Consider the following 16,282-nt stretch of genomic DNA (forward strand, 5'->3'; position numbering starts at 1 on the left):
AAGGGCTGCTGGAAACAAGAGGGTTTTCTTCCCTTTGAGTAAGGGAGAGAAAAATTCTGTACTTTCTGAAACGGCTGATGCTGCTGTGTGCGTGCTAACAGCTTGAAAGAGGAAAAAGAAGACTAGTGTTGTTTCCTATCAGATTACGTGATTTATTAGATTACATGGCTTTAAAAAATCCCCCTGCTGTGCTATCAAGTGAGAAGAAAACTCCTGCCCCAGGGGTAGTTATGTTTCACTTCCTCAGCCCCTCTCTGCACAAGTTGTTTACTGCAGAGGCAGCTGCTGGCTGCACAAGGCAGGATGTTTCCTAGACCCTGAGTGGGGTGGCAGCCACCAGCACTCACATTTAATTTCTGGGGTATTTTTGCTCAGTGTCAAAAGGAGCAACTTGGCATCTGTCAGACTTAGCCTGAGGTAAAACTCTTGGTGCAGGCAAGTTGTGGGACAAACTGTGAGATAAAGGCTATTGTCAGAAGTGATATTTTTCCCTCTGTGAGCTAAGATGCAGACTTATTTCTGATTCTAGACTAACGGCATATGGCCATGATAAAAGTTACCACTCCCTCCTGAATGTCTTTCCTCAGAAATCCTCTTTCCTCAGAAATCCTAGGGCCATGGAGTGGGGAAAGACTGTTCATGTGCCAAAGAAGGGCTGACAGCATTATTTCATTTGTCTGTGGCTTCTGTTTCACTGCTGATGCCAGCTGAATTATGGCAGTACTGGTGCCACCAAGATGAGCAGAGTTGAATCAAGCTGCTGATTTGGCTGAAAAATAACCTTGAAAGAAAAAAACCAATGTTTCCAACTACTTCCTTTGACGTGTTGTGGTCATCACCTCTGACATGGGGGAGGTGCTGGGAGTGGGTCACCAGGATGCGGAGCGGAGTGGAAGTGCATCTTTTGGCAATGACTTCCCCTGACATCTGTTAAAGCTCATTGAAAACTATTCCAAGAACCATGTTTTCTGTCCCCCTGCATTGAAATGGACCCTGAAGAATATGCTCTCTGTGTAGCCAGGCAGTTTTAAATATCCTAGCAGCAATTAGAAGAACTAACGGGATCATGTAATATTTAGATATGATAAACTGACTTGAATGTTTTCCATTTCTTATGCCGTGGCACTTATAACTGGAGCCACTAAGAGGAACTTTAAAATCACACTTGTTGTAAGAGTTGGGGATTTTACATTATGTAAATTTTATACACTCACACATGCACATTTTTTTATAAGCATTGAATATTCAAGACTAAAATGGAACAGAGCTTTTATAGTGAGACAAAGCTACCTTTGTGATCAACTTGACTTAATTACTCACAAGTCCTTTTCATCAGCACTCATGCAAATTAACAGTTTTTAGCTCCTGAAATTGCTGAAGGAATGTTTAGGAAATGCTTGGAGTTTACGCAGTCTTTTTCTGCTACCAAGCCATCATCATACCAGAGTTAATGAGTCTGTTTTGTCTTTGAAAGAGAAATATAATTCCCATAAGGGCTGCAGTGCAAACTCAGATGTTTGATTCTGAAGGAAAGTTGTGTTTATAAATCTGCCGCTTTAGCAATCCTACTGTATATACAACCCCTCTCCTTGGATTGAAGCCTGAGGGAAAATGCCAGATAGTTGGGGTTTGCAGAGTTTGCTGCAGATCTACCTTAAAGCAGTGCTTCATGCTCAGGCTTTTCAGGACTGACTTTGCCCATGAACTGATTCTAGAATTTCCTGAAAAGGGGCATTTGTACCTACCTCTCTGCTCAATAACAGAGCAGGGCACCATTTGCTCTCACTGCTGGGTTGGTTTGCTGGTGGTCAGCTGAACTACAATAGGGTGGAAATCCTATGACCATGGAAGGTAAGAGGCTGGGATTTGGAGAAACAGGGTGTACTGGCAGTTGGGACTTCTCTGGTGCAGCTCTGTGATTTTTCAGATAAGCTGCCTTCATTTTCCTACTGTCTGGCCCTCTTGTTGGTGGAGAAAAAGTTTTAAATATAAAATCAGCAAGTGTAGATAAATTGATGCATTATCTGCCTCATTCTGCAACAGCCTGAAACAAAACCTCTGGAAGGGATGAATTGTGTCTTTTTACTCTGTATAGGCTTGTTAATCTTGAAACTCATGGGGGGCAAAATGGAAATGCATTTGTGTCTGTTAACTCCAAACTGTCTCCTCCCAAGGCAGAGAGACCTGGTCCCTTCCCAGGCACTGTAACCTCTCCCAGAACCCATAGGCTGCAAATGCAGAAAGTCAAATGCCCAGAACTGATGCCTGATGTCCACTCCCCGCACTGGCAGAGCTGGTAGGTGAGGAATGGCAAGTGGACTGTGTTTCCTCATCTAATCCAATGAGATCTTTGATGTCTCAAAACCAGAGGGCCGCTGTTACATAATTTCCAGCCTGCTGCAATGGAGAGCCGCCACAGGTGGCAAGTCCTGACTCAGAATTAGACCCAGCTTTCTGTTTGTGCGAAGCTGCAGAGGCTGCAGCGTGTGAGAGCACGCATTGCTGAGGTGTCAAGCTAAGTCCAGGCAGCAAGATGATAATAAATAGCTGAAAAGCAAGTGGTGTCAGCAATGAGGCGAGCCTGGGTCCCAACCAAAACTGATTTTATCTTCTGCCTTTAGAGCAGTCAGTAGTGGTGCTGGGGAACCTTTCTGTGGTCAGAGTTTCTCTCGCTGTAGGCTCCGCAGCTGTGCACGGTGGCTGCAGTGATAGGGGGAAACCTGCTCTCCTTCCTCTCTTGTGGCACCATAAAGATCTTTTTTTAAGGTCCCCACTGCATGTTTTCCTGGAACTCCAGCCTGGAGAGATGACTCCAGCATCTCTCATGATGTTTGCTCGCTCCTTTGAAAGGCTGCTTTGTGAAGCCTAGCTAACAGCTGAAAAGGCCATGTGGCTGCTTAGCCAAAGAGAAAAATACAGGGGGTGTGATGCATCCTTCCTTGATGCCAGGTTTCTCTGTCTACCTGTTTCACAGCAAGGCAAGGAAATAATTGTGTAGGCTATTGCAGTGATGGTTACTGCTGGATACAGGCAGCACCAGCTTTTCTCTGGCCAAGTGCTGTCTTGTGCCTGCTGCCAGGGGCTGCAGCAGCTCGGCTGCTGCACAGGGAACAGAATTCACACTTGTGTGATTTGCAGAGCTCAGCTGTGTGTCTGCAATACTCTTTTGGGTCAAGCTGGCCTTTATTATTGTATTTGTCTGGGAACCTCTGTTTGGCTGGGAACCTCTGTTCTTGCAGGTCTGCTAATTATTTCTGCTTCATCTGGCACTTTCTAGAGCAGCTTTGATGGAGCAGCTCCAGAGACTCTATGGCAACTGTCCAAGTTTGTTATCATGGATGGAATCCCTCAGCAGCTCAGCACTAGTCCTGGGTGGCAGCAGGGACACCTCCTTTCAGGCCCCAGGACTCTGTAGATGTGTGTAAATCCTTCCAAAGGGAGCCAAGTTGCTCCCACTCAGAGCGTGGTCAGGGTGCCCTGGCCTGGCTGAGCAGGATCCCCCCTGGAGCAGGGATAACCAGGGTGAAGCCAGGGGCCCTGGCTGTGGGGTTTTCCCAGAGCTGCTGCCTGCCTCCTTGTGGTCTGGATCATTGCAGTGCTGCCTACTTGGTCTGCTCCCCTTCTTACCCTCCTTGCCTCACTTTCATCTCTTCAAGTGGGCTTTCTCTTTTATCTGTTGTGAACAAAACCAGCTCTAGGAAGAGTCATTTTAGGATGTGATTTCATATTTATCTTGCAGTTTCTCCCCTGTGTAGGATCGAAGTGATCTCTCTGCTTCTGTCAGTGTTTCCCCTCCTGTTAAAGAAAAAAAGCTGGGGGTGGGAGGGTGCTCTAGATATGAGATGCTGCAGCTCACACAAATTTGTATTTTGTGAAACACTGCCAAGAATTAGGTAGGTGTTTGTGTGCAGCTGGCAATAACTTTGTAGAAAATACTTGGCAAGTAAGTTTGGGTGATGCTTTTTCTCTCAAATTGGCATCGGGTTATCCACAAAGCAGTGGCTATGTGCTTGTAGAGCCTGTAAAAGTGTGGTTTAGCACTAGAACACAAAGCCCCAGCTGCCTATAAAACAGGGTGCATTTAAGAAACGCTGTAGCATTCTGTAGAAATTTTTTTTTTCCACCCAGCAAAATGAGGTCAATTAATTTGAGTATGTTCTGGATCAGTTTACTTCTCTTTCAAGCTTATGTTGTTTGATGAACTAATATTAATTTGTTAATTTGAAGGTGGCTTTTAAAAGGCATACTAGCCATGTTTGGCTTGGAGACATTAAGGGAAAGCAGAATTTATCCATAATTAAATGGATGTTTGTGTAAACCTTTTTCCCTCAAAGGTAATGACTTATTTGTTATTAGCAGGGGGATTAATTTGTACTTTGCTGTACTGCAGACATGGCATTTAGGCAAGATGTGAAGTAGCCTGGGATGCCTTGAGCCTCCTTGATGATTTCTGTGGAGTTGCAGCCAAAGCTACTCAGCTGTTTTCCACCAGCCTTCTGCTTGCATGTAGCACTCACAGCCGAGCAAGCTGTGCTGGTGGCATGGCTGTCACCCCAAAATCCTTCCTGTTGGCTCTGTCTGGGGGCTGTCACCACACCCAGGGTGCTGGCTGAGTGCTTCTGACGGGCAGCGTCTGATTTGCCTCGGGCACAGTCCGATGGGCACCATTCTGCCCAGGGGAACTGGGGCTGTGCACAGGAAGGGAATGCCCAGATCCTGCAGTGGGAGGGAGGCAGGGAGAAGGTGCTGGGCACTGCAGGCTCTGCTGGTTTGAGAGGGGAGCCCCAGCTGTTGTGCCTGGGACAGCTTTCACCTCCTGGGAGGATGGTGGTGCTGGTATTACTCCATTGGGCGTGCATGGAGACATTTGCCGCAATTTCTCTATCGGGGAAGGCAAAGAGGAAAATACCTGTGCCAGAAAAAAGGAAGGAATTGTATGGGTTTTATAAGGTGGTGGCTGACTGCCTTCAATTTTTTTTTTTTATTCCAAATGGTTTGAGGATGACTTTAAAGAGTAGCAAATACAGACATGTTGTGAGAAGCTCTTCACTGAGGAACAAATGAAAAGTGATTATTTTCCCTTTGAATCCTGCCTTTAGAAACTTAGGGCATCTAAAAATTTACTTAAGAGCTTTCTTTTAGCTGCCTTTCTTACCGGTGTATCTGAGTCAGCTATTTTGGTTTTCTGCTCTCCAAAAAGGGGTCAGCCTGTGAGATTTCACAAGGTCACTTCTATCTGCTGCAAAACAGATCTCTCTCCAGATTTCTCAACTGCATGTACATGTTTTGAAGTTGGGACTTTGTTTCTCTGCACAGCAGAGTAGCAAAGAGTAAAGGCAGGTTTGCACCTCCCACAATGAGCATTAAGCATCCCGTGGTGTCCCAGCAGAGGGTGAGGAGAACAGCCTGGGGAACCAGGAAAAGCTCATTTGGGGAGGGAAGGGAATCCCTGCTCCCCCAAGCTCCCATCCCTGTTCAGCTGTAATTGCAAAGAGATGGAAGGTGGCAGCTGAACTTTTTCAAATAAATGTACCTTTCAAGCTTACTTGGTATGAGTCTCTATCTGGTCTTGCTTTAAATAGAAGATTTATTTTTCCTCTTAGCTCTATGCTTCTGGCAAGCATGCAAGGGATGCAGCAGCAAAATGAGATTTATAATCTAGACAAGGTCTGAAACAGACCTCCACTGCAGCTGGAGTAGCTTGTATTGATTTGTCAGCAGAGCCTGTAGGGTTTGGTAAGGACAATTTGCCTGTCCAGCTTGCTCTGTGGGATTAATATTTGGATTGAATGAATTCCTAAGCCTGTGACTTCTTGCAGAAAATTAGGAAAAAGTAATATTTCCAGATATTTTCAGGACAGGGAGAAAGGAAATAAAGTGTGGCTGATTTTTACTTTTTTTTTTTTTTTTAAGTCTCTTCCACAGGAAAAGGAAAAATCTGAGAGGATAAGTGAAAAGTCTGCACTAACTACAGTAACTATATAGCCCTAATCTCTTCTTTAAGGAAACCTTTAGAGTGAGATTATGCAATCTCTTTAGCACATGGAATTGCTATAGTACATTCATAGGAGCATTATAAATTTGTTACCACAGAGTAATGATTTATATATCTATTTTGCAATAGATACAGCTGTGCTGTCCACTAGCATGTACAAATGTGTTCTTTGGTTGCTGACTTAGTTGCAAAAAGAACCAAACAATCCCTGGAGGCAAAAAATATCAATAATATTAACTTTGAGGCAAAGTACCTGGAAAATTGTATCCACAGTGGGAAACATACGTAAAATGAAATCTAACATTCTATGGCAGATAGAGAAGGAATTCGTATTTCTTGAGAGAAACACAAGAAAACAAGAGTCACATCGTCATGTGTGTATATATGTATATATACACACCTTTATATTACAAAGCAGTTTAAAATAATACAGTATTAAAGACCAGCTCTAAATTTCCCCTGCAGTGTATGAGAAGTAATTGCCTTGAGCTACAGGTTGAAAAATAAAGAAGTTCAGTACTTTTTTAAATGAACTGAAAGCAGGATTAACGTGCCATATCACTCCAACATCTATTGTTCAAGCAGAAAAATATTTCTAGTGTAAGTGGGTTTCACTTATTTCCCCTTATGGTTTTTTTCATTACAGATTTCTTTCTCCCTCCTTTTTCACACTGTTGGTTTTTTCTGGAAAGTTTTTTTGTTGTTGTCCATATCATGATATGTCTAGCCATTTATTTCTGTTGAATAAATCTAAAATTTGAATGGACAGCCTGGCAACTTGGTATTTCCCTCCAAAGCCCATGTTCCTGCTAGAGGATCTTCATAAAACTGTCACCTTCCACTCTTTGCTAACATTTGGAGATGTTGTAGGTTTTTTTTTATTATGTGACCATATTTATCCAGATTGCTAATTCCTGTTGTCATTGCCCAAGTGAGAAATATCTCCCATCCTGAGGATGTCACAGAGGATTGTCTCCTCCTTTTTATACCCAGCTTTGTGATAGCTTCTTGTTGGAGGGAGGATGCAGAGGTGTGCTGCTCTCTTGGCTTGGGGTGCTTCCAGAGATGCCTGTCTCTGTGTCAGGGCTGAGCCAGGCTGGCGTGTGGTTCCAGAGGCAGGCTTGCAATGCAGAGCAGGAGCACCAGGGCAGGATGCACTATGGCAGCTCATCAGGAGGCTGTGGTGGTGTCCGCTGGGAATGACAGAGATGTGCCTTGCTCCTTGGCTGATGGAAGGTTCAAAAGTGCAGCCTTGACCTGGTTCCCATTAAAAACCAGAAACTGAACAGTGGGGGAGTCATCTCTGACTGTTGTGGGCTACCCTGATACTGATTCCTTTCAGAGAGGCAGAAGGCCTATATTCTCTATCAGTGTGATCTCTGTACCTTTTTTAGGATGCAGTAATATTGTATTATGTGGGATTGCAGTGCCTTTCTCTGGCATTCTCAAAGCTTTTCAGAATAACTGATTCACCTGGTGCTGGTGGGAGAACAAAAAAGTGTTGTTTTTGCACCATTCTTACATTTGGGGAAGTGGGAACAAAAAGCTAATCAGGTATTTGGATGTCATGGACTGCAAACAGGCTTATTGATATCTTGATCTGTCTGGCCCATGAGAGTTAAGTTTATCTAGAAAGACCAGGTCCTGCCAGTTCTTCTGCAGCTTGACACTGCACACTGAGATCATCCAGCTTCTCAATACAAAAAGAATGACCTCATGGAAAGACAATAGGTAGGAATAGAGAAGTAGATGTTAGGAAGCTGAACTTGGCCTGCTGTGCAGTTAGACAAGCAATGAGCAAGTGCAAAAAGAAGAAGAGAGTGGGACCTTTTCATGGCATTTGACTCTTTGATCACCTCCATCCTGTAATTGAGTTATAGCATATGTGGGTGCACCATTATGGTAAGAACCATTTTATTTTCTTGACTCCCTCCCTGTGACCCTTCCCATTTCTGGGAGATGTTTCAACTGCTGTGTCTGTTGCATTCTCATGTCTAGCTGAACAAGAAGGGGTTAAGGAATGCCTAGCACTCACACTGAGACCAGTGCTGGAAAAAGGTACTGCAACATGACTAATCTGAAGATTAATGCATGCAAAGTGGGTAGTATCTGACAAAAATGCATTCTTCCATGTTCATTATAAATAAATAAAAGGCAAATGCACGTCTCTCTTTTCCCTTGTCAGAACCAGCTCCTTGCGAAAGGCTTGCTGTTTATGGAGGAGAAGGTCAAGCTGTGTGAAGGTAAGTATAGTAGGAAACCTGTTCTGGAAGGGAGCTGTGCTTTGATGTTTGGTCAGATGAGATGATTTGCCTGTCTGGAAAGCAAACAGCCCTGTCTGGTGCTGTCCTGGGGTGTCACACAGCCCCTTGGGAGCCCTGTGAGGCTGAAGAGAGGGTGGGCTGTTTGGATGGCCCCAGAGCCACGATGCTCCCACCAGCCATAACTTCACCACAAAAGCAGCAGTGTGGCTCTCCTGTGGCACCTGGGCTTATGGCACTTCTGGTCTGGACATGGATCCTGTTGTGAAACTGCTTGGAGCTGCCTTCTGCCTTTCACTTCTCAATGCGATTTGCAGCTTGATGTAGGCGTAATTTTGGTTTCTCTGTCATGCCATTGAGAGCTGAACTATCAAGCTTTGTGTAAATTTAAAGAAAAGAACAGTCTTTCGGGTGAGAATGAAATCCTTCAGGAAAGAAGTTGATCACACATGGAGCTGTGTTCAAACTACTGCTGCAGAGCCTGTGGGCCAAGGTAAGTGTGGTGTGGCCAGGCAGTGCTGGACCTGTGGGGAGCTGCTCACATTTAGTGACTGTTTGCTCAAGCGAAGCCAGCACATCTTTATTCAAAACCAAGCTGCTGTTTGGTTTGACCCAGTTTTCTAGCCTGCAGGGAAGATCTCTTGCTAATCACCAGAGTGTTGTATGTGGGTCATTAAATGCCAATAGATGCTGATAATCTCACTTCATTGCTGGGCCTGGATTCCTCTGCACCAGTGTGCACCAAGTGACTTCACCCAGCTGGCAGGCTGTAGGATTTGGGCCCCAAAGGAGTAAGGGGTTGCCAGCCTTCTGCTTGGGGTGTGCTTCTTCAGCATTGACCCTGGGAGGGAGGAAGAAGGGCAGACTCCTGTATTTTCCAAGATGTGGAAAAAAGGCAGAATTCTCCATTTCCAAATGTGGGTACCTGCCTAGCCACTGCCAGCTCTTCAGAGTGAATGCTGCACAGCTTACCAGAGACTTTGGTTTCTGTATTCATATAAAACTATTCCAGGGTTTGCTTTAGCATTATGAAAATTTAGTTTGAGTCTGTAATAAGCTGAGAGCTGCCCAAGAGTATGTTGCAGGTGCTCAGGTAGTTTGGGTCAGATGAAGTTTCCCAGGCAGACAGAAAAACACCTTCTATGCCTCATTTTTCTGTCCCTAGCTTGAAGTGACACTGGAGCCACTTTGCTGTGCAGGCTGGCATCACTGCAGGAGATGACTCATGGACACCTTTCATTTATAATGTGTGGGCTTGTTGCAGGTCTTGTGGTCACAGCAATGAGGATTTCTTGTACATGCTTCTGGTTAGTTCTGTCTTCCTGGAAAACTTACCCTGCCCCTGCACCCAGACAGAGTGGCTGCAGGGCATGGCAATGTTTCATCTGTGTCTATTTTTCAATCACACCCTCTTTAACGTGATTTTTCTTTATACAGTCTGTCAGAATCTCTTTCAATGCCTGCAGGATTTATGATTTCTTGAAGAAACAAACCATTCCTGCTTCTCCTTCAGAAGGAGAAGTGATCTTTGACATTTCATTGTGTCTCCAGACAGCAAAGCATTGTAGTCCTGGGTAGGAGGCAGAGGAGGGAAAATTTTAAACATTCAATTAATCTGTTTCCTGTTGTCTTTTTCGCTTGCACTTGGCTGTTGTGGTAATGGGTAGCTGTTGTGGGGGTTTTGGGTCTTTTCTTGTCTGCCTGCAGTTCCAGATTTGAAACCATAGTCATACCTGACACAGTGAAGCATCTCTTTGAAATTTTCTGTGGTTGCTAGTGGGCTGGCTCTCTGCTCAAAGGGAAATGTCTGCAGGATCTAGTCCTGCTGGCTCTCTGCTCTCTGGCTGTGTCCTAAGCAGCACAAGCCATGGGCAAGCAGAGTGAAAGTCTGTGTGGAAGTCTGCAGATGAGGAAAGCACTTCAGTACAGAGTCATAAGGCTCCTTTGAGTTGCAATTTTATATGTATTCCAGTTCCTCATGTTGGGCCTTTAGTGACCTTGAGGATGAGTCTTCAAACCTGTCTTGAATGACCATCTTCTATTACTGCTCCTTGAGTCTAGACTGCTTCTGAGTTCCTGAGAGGTATCCCGGAAAATCCTTTTGTCAGAAACTGTGGTTTTAACCCTGAGTCTGTTTGCACCTGAGATTTCCAGGGATTGCTCTAAAACTTGAAATAAACATTGCAAACCTTAAGCTAAAGAACTTAGAGGCTTTGGGCCCAGATGCTGAGGAGTGCCCAGCTCTGTAAGTCAAACCTATGAGCATAATTTGATCACGATTGTATTCCTGTTATGGGAATCCCAAGATTCATAGCTTAGTCTGCCTTGGTTTTAAATACCCACCTACATTTGGGGATGTTTGTTTGAATTAGAGTCATATTAGGGTTGGCCACACGTGGATTTCATTTGGGAACCTTCACAAGTGCCTCATTTGTCATTAGTGCCTTTGTTGGGATTCCTGACAGGTACTGACTGCTGCTTGGTACTGAGTGGATGCTGGAGGGGGCTCAGGTCTTCTGAATGCTCTCCCTGACCTTGTTGCAGGATGATGTTGGAGTATCAGCTGCTGTTGGCTGTGACCTGCTGGTTCTCAGATTCAGCTGGTTTTGTGTGGTCTCTCCTGTGCTAGCTGAGCATGTTAACTGTGAGCTGTGCCATTGCACAATCCTGGGCTGTAGAGTTAAAGCCTCTGGTTCAAGAGGGGCTTGCCTCTTTTGTTGGAATTGGTCTCATGTTTTGCACAGAAAAGGTCACAGCCTTGTGTCTCTGTTGGTTAAGGGGAAGCTTAGCTGGGTGATGTCCAGTTTTGGGCAGAAACTGCAGAAATGAAGTCTCTTGCCTGGGGAATTAGGGAGTACTTGGAAAATCCAACTTGCTTTTAGTGTCCCTGTCACTAAAGCTCTTGCTCCAATCTCTGTTTTCATAGGTGAGGATCGCATTGATGTCCTGTCTGAAATCTGGGATCACTATTTTACAGAGACTCTTCCTACACTCCAGGCAATATTCTACCCAGTCCAGGTAATCCTAATTACAGTTCACTCAGGTGAAGCAAAGTGACTGCAATGCCTGCTAATGGCAGGTTATAACTTCTCTGCCAGCAGCACTGTTTGGCCAGTGGCTAAATACACATCAAAACCTTTAAACTAAATCTTGGAGAAAGTAGAGTTTATCCAAGTATTAACTATAAGAAGGACTGCTAAAATCTACTGGACAAGCATGGTGTTTTGGTGAGTTAACTGAATTTACTCCCAATTGTCTACTCTCTGTGCTTAGCTAAAATTGCACACTGAAACTGTTGGACTGTGCCTTGTCTAGACTGAAGCTCTGGGCTATTTGTATTTATCATTCCTTCTTTTTTAAATAGCTGTGACTGTTGGTGCAGATGACAGCACTGACAGCTTGTCTTAGAGGTATAAATCTGAAGACTAGCTCAGGAGAAAATGTGATTAACTCACCTTAATGACTTTTGAAGGGCTTATATCCCATTTGTGCCTTTGGGAAATCCTCAGTTAGGTTTTTGAAGCTTCAGTAAGGGGATGTGTAAGTCTATGAGTAGAGGAAGAATGAACATTTTATGTAAAACCTTTTACACTGGGTATTTTGAAGGCTGAGTATCCCATCAGAAGTATTGAGCTGTATCATTTTTTAATGTAGTTTTACTCAGAGTTTCTATATGAGCAGTCTAATTACCTCCCCAGCCTATTTTGACTTTTCTGCCATCAGAGAAAAAGAAAAATGTACCTCATGTGGAGAATGATGTTCTTGGAAATGCTAGCCTCCTCCCCTTGACTTTTGCCTCTTCTGGAAGACATTATTTCCAGAACCTTTTAAAATTATTTTTCCCTTGTATTATTTGAAAGGCAGCAGGTAAAGCTCAAAGGTTGCCCTTTTCCTCTAATCCTCTTAAAACTGGCATTTCCTAAAAGAGAAAGGACTTCTGCAAAGACAGACACTAACCTTTCTACTGTGTTTATTTTTGTTCTTTCCTTGCTCCAGATGCTTGGAGGTAGGTGTTTGACAGGTAAAACTGTGCAACTATAATACCCTCCCCTTCTCTCCTTTTGCAGCTAACTCTCAGTGAGGGAGTGACCTATTTAGGCAGGGGTTTGTCTGCACTGCAGCTACCTGTGTACTGTGGAAACTGTGAGCTGACTGTGTCATACCCACTGATGCTAATAATTCTGCCACTTAACACAAAAATCTACTGCTCTGCTATTAATTGTCTGTGATGAGAAATGGGGCAGAAGTTACACCACTGTGGGTAAAGCTTTTGGAGTTAACTTAGTGGTGAAAGGATGACTATGGGGTGTTGAGATTCTTTGAAAGCATAATTATTGAGCTGTGTTTGTCTTATTGCAATATCTGAATCACTCAAAATATATGAGCAAAGTTGTAAAGTTTGGGAAGTATAGCCACTTTCTGAATGAGGAACTGAAAGGTAAACAGGCAGGATATTTAAAGCTTTGTGGGCACCTCAGTACTAAACTGTATCTATGGATGGATTAAGCTGCCTAAATACATCCAAGAATTTAACTCAGAGTGAGCTGCTCTAGGCTACCAGAGAGAGAGTTGCTGGTGCAGCAAGAAATAGAAATTGCTCTTATGCCAGGCCAGTGTCCTAATAACAAGATTGGGCTTTTCCTAGAAATAGGGAACTGCATGTAACCACTGATGTGGTGTGTCACAGCATGTGAGGAGAGCTCATCCAGTGAGTGCCTTCCATCATGCTGCAATTCTTTGTACACTGCTCTGGTAGATGGGAAAGTCAATTTGTTCTCAATTCCCTATCCTTTCCTGCAAATACCAGCAGGATTTTTTTAGTTGTGCTCTCCTGTGATGCCAGCAATGACCCATTCAGAATGAAACTGAGTCAGCCACATGCGTGAGTGGATGTTACCAAAGGCAGTAACTCACACAGCCTCGTATCTCAGCTAAGTTTAACCCCAAGGCTCGTAGCTCTTGCAGAAATATGACCTTTAAGCAGCCAAGTTGGTTAAATGGCTGTACAGAGGGAAACTATGTAAACAGGTCACTCACTGGCTTTCGTATAGTTGCAGCTGTTGATGTGACTATTGGTGTGGAAAAAAGAATAGCAAATCTTGTTTTGCTTGGCACAGAAACGTATTTGCATTTTGAAATGGGGTATGAAGTTAATGGGACTAAACTGCATAATATAAATAAAAAGTTTGCAGCTGCTGAGATATAGTTTCAAGATAGGTATTGGTCTTTCCTGCATGTTTTTTCCCCTACACAATGATGGTTTAAAACAGCAAACTGGTTTTTTTATGGCCAAGCTCTCCTCCATACTATTGGTTTTAATTCATATTTACATATCGATAATGCTGTTAATTATGACCTGCAACCTGTTATGAATTAATGATTACCTGCTGTTAATTTCTTCTAGCTAAATATTTGCTATGTTATGAGTGCTAAATATTTGCTATGTTATGAGTGTGTTATGGAGATCATAAAATGATTCCCAAGCAGACCATGGGGCAGAGATTAACATACTGAGAAGAACAAAGCAAACTTTTCAGGCTGGAAAGTGCTAGGCAGAGCTGGGAGAAAAATTTCTGCTACTGAGTTGCAGTGGGGCAAGAGAAAGTCATGCAGATATTGAACATAGCAGAGGTGAAGGTGGTAACACAAGAATGCCAAATGGAGTTAGACTGTGTTTAAAAATGCTGAGAAATATTATATCATCTGTTAAGCCTGCTCACTTGTGTTGTTGATGTAAAATAGGAATGCCTTGCAGAGGATATTAAAGCTATTGCTTTTTAAAATTATGTTTGGTTCAAGCAGTCTTGCTAGCTTTGCTCCAGCCTAAATCCTAAAATCTGTAATGGACTAACTTGCTAACTTTTGTCATATCAGCAAGTGCAGATGTTGAGCAAAAAGAGGGTACAGTATTGGTCAGAGGTAGGTTTAATTAAGAAATATTCTGAAACAACTTTGTTTCCTACCAAATCTTCTCTGCTTTTTCATCTCCAAGTGCCAGGAGCATAAGCTACATCCAGCCTGGGGTTTTTTGTGAGCAAATTGGAAGGCAAGTAGGTTTTATGAAAACATACATAGTCAGTCATTTGGTGAACTACAGGCCCATTTCTGGCTTCACTCCAAACCTAGTGGTGCCACAGATGAGGCAATGCCCACTTCAGAATTTGTGTGAGACTGAGAGGGAAGAAATTAAAGAGTATCATGAATCCTCAACATGAATGACTGGGGGTGTTCTGCCACAGCAGCAATGGGCAGAATAAACCCTCCTGTCTGTGTGCCCATGTGCTGGTATGATGCTCACATGTCCCTTTATCTACACTTGGATTTTGCCTTTGTTTTTTTAGGGTCAGGAGTTGACTATCCGTCAGATTGCTCTTCTTGGCTTCAGAGACTTGGTCTTGCTAAAAGTAAAGTTGGAAGAAATCCTTCCCCTGGTCCAGACAAAGGTTCCAGCTTCCATTGTCCAGATGCTGTTAATTCTGCAGGTGGGGAACCTCTACTCTTCTTCATCTGACTCACTTGGGTATCTTGACCTCGTTGAAATCATACAAACACTGGAGGAAAAATCGTTGAAATCATACAAACACTGGGGAGAGTAGAGGGTGTGATGAAGGGGATGTGATATGTGCTTATGGGAGTGGTCAGTGTTAAAATGAGAGCTGAATTTGGATGCCCTGAGCTTTCCTGGGAACAGGTAAAGATGTTGCCTTGAAAGGGCTGGGTTTTGTGGTTGTTTTTTGTTTGTTTTTTTTTTTTTATACCTCTCCTCCCCATCTAGGAACAATGTCAGGACTCTCTTTTTCACACAAATTTTCATCTTCTAGCTTGTCTGAATGTCTCTTTGTGCCCTAATTTTCCTGATTTCTCAGCTTTGCAAGGACAGGGCAAGTCTCCATCACAGCAGATAATGGAATTTGAATGGACTGTGGCTCTGGCTGCTTGACACCAGCACCATGGCTGGCTGGGATGCTGAGTATGCCCATTAGAGGAGAAATACCTTTTGGCAGCAGGCAAAATGAGAGGCCATCTTTCAAAGGCCTCTCCCAAGAGATCTAGAGCATCTGTGGTGACTATCCTCTTTATCCAGGTCTCAACAGAATACTTCCCAAGCATTCCAAATACAGCCAGTTTTAGTTTTTTCTCATATTGCCCAGCCCAGTGCTGAAAAATGCCATCTAACATGTTAGAGTTGATAGAGTCATAGAATGGTTTGGGTTGGAGGGGATCATATAGTTCCAGCCTCCCTGCCATGGGCAGGGACACCTTCCACTAGACCAGGCTGTTCAGAGCTCCATCCAGCCTTCCTCTGAACCATGTGCAGGACCTTTCATTTGACCTTGTTGATTATCATGAGGTTTGCACAGGCCCATATCTTGAGCCTTTCAAAGTCTCTCTGGATGGCATCCCTTCCCTTCAACATACCACACAGTCTGGTGACTTTTATTTCTTCTCCTACATAATGGGTGTCTGAGAATTAAACTTTATGAAGCACAACCAGAGTTGCAAAGTGGCTAAGCTGGTAGTTCTGTATGAACTCTCACTGTTCTGATGTTCCAGTGACCCAGACTGGAACAGCAGGTGATACTAGAGTGCTAGCTCAATTTCCCTGAATGTTTTTAATACAAGACTCTTGAGAGCAAAGAGAATCTCAAAGCAATGCATTTGAGGAAAAAAGCTTATTGAGGCTTTGCAGGAAGTTAAGTCTGAATGGTTTCTGAAATTGCTGTTAAATTGGTTGGTGTTATCTACCATCTTCACAGCTATAAGCTGAACCACAGAGGGTGCTTTGCCTGCAGTCCTGCCTAGGGAAAGAGCAGTGCTTTGCCCAGGGTGTGTTAAGGCTTTTCTACAAAGTGGTGTTTGTTTTCTGGTAGAACCACCCTGGCATACTGACACTGCTGCAGTGCCCTGTGCACATCCTCAGTGTGAGCACACCTCGTACCTTCCTGTCACTTGCTCAGTAAAAAGAACTCTCTGCCCAATGGCCCTAGGGTGTGGCTGTAACTTCAACAAGGAGATTGACCTGAAA

The 16,282-nt window shown here is 43.7% G+C and overlaps 1 protein-coding gene across 8 annotated transcripts in view; it reads left to right on the plus strand.

Annotated features, from left to right (window-relative positions):
- Positions 1–16,282, plus strand: part of PRR5L (proline rich 5 like) — a 51,697-nt gene that overhangs the window by 18,542 nt on the left and 16,873 nt on the right. For all 8 annotated transcript variants that reach the window (XR_013182743.1, XR_013182744.1, XR_013182742.1 and 5 more), the window contains 3 exons: positions 8,181–8,238; positions 11,183–11,274; positions 14,598–14,738. Coding sequence is in view for 5 of the 8 variants with exons in the window: in XM_077179992.1 (XP_077036107.1) it covers positions 8,181–8,238; positions 11,183–11,274; positions 14,598–14,738 (291 nt within the window). In the remaining 3 variants the exon portion in view is untranslated. The remainder of the gene's footprint in view (positions 1–8,180; positions 8,239–11,182; positions 11,275–14,597; positions 14,739–16,282) is intronic.

This window comes from Agelaius phoeniceus, chromosome 6 (genome assembly GCF_051311805.1).
Source record: "Agelaius phoeniceus isolate bAgePho1 chromosome 6, bAgePho1.hap1, whole genome shotgun sequence".
In the NCBI taxonomy this organism is placed as follows: Eukaryota; Metazoa; Chordata; class Aves; order Passeriformes; family Icteridae; genus Agelaius; species Agelaius phoeniceus.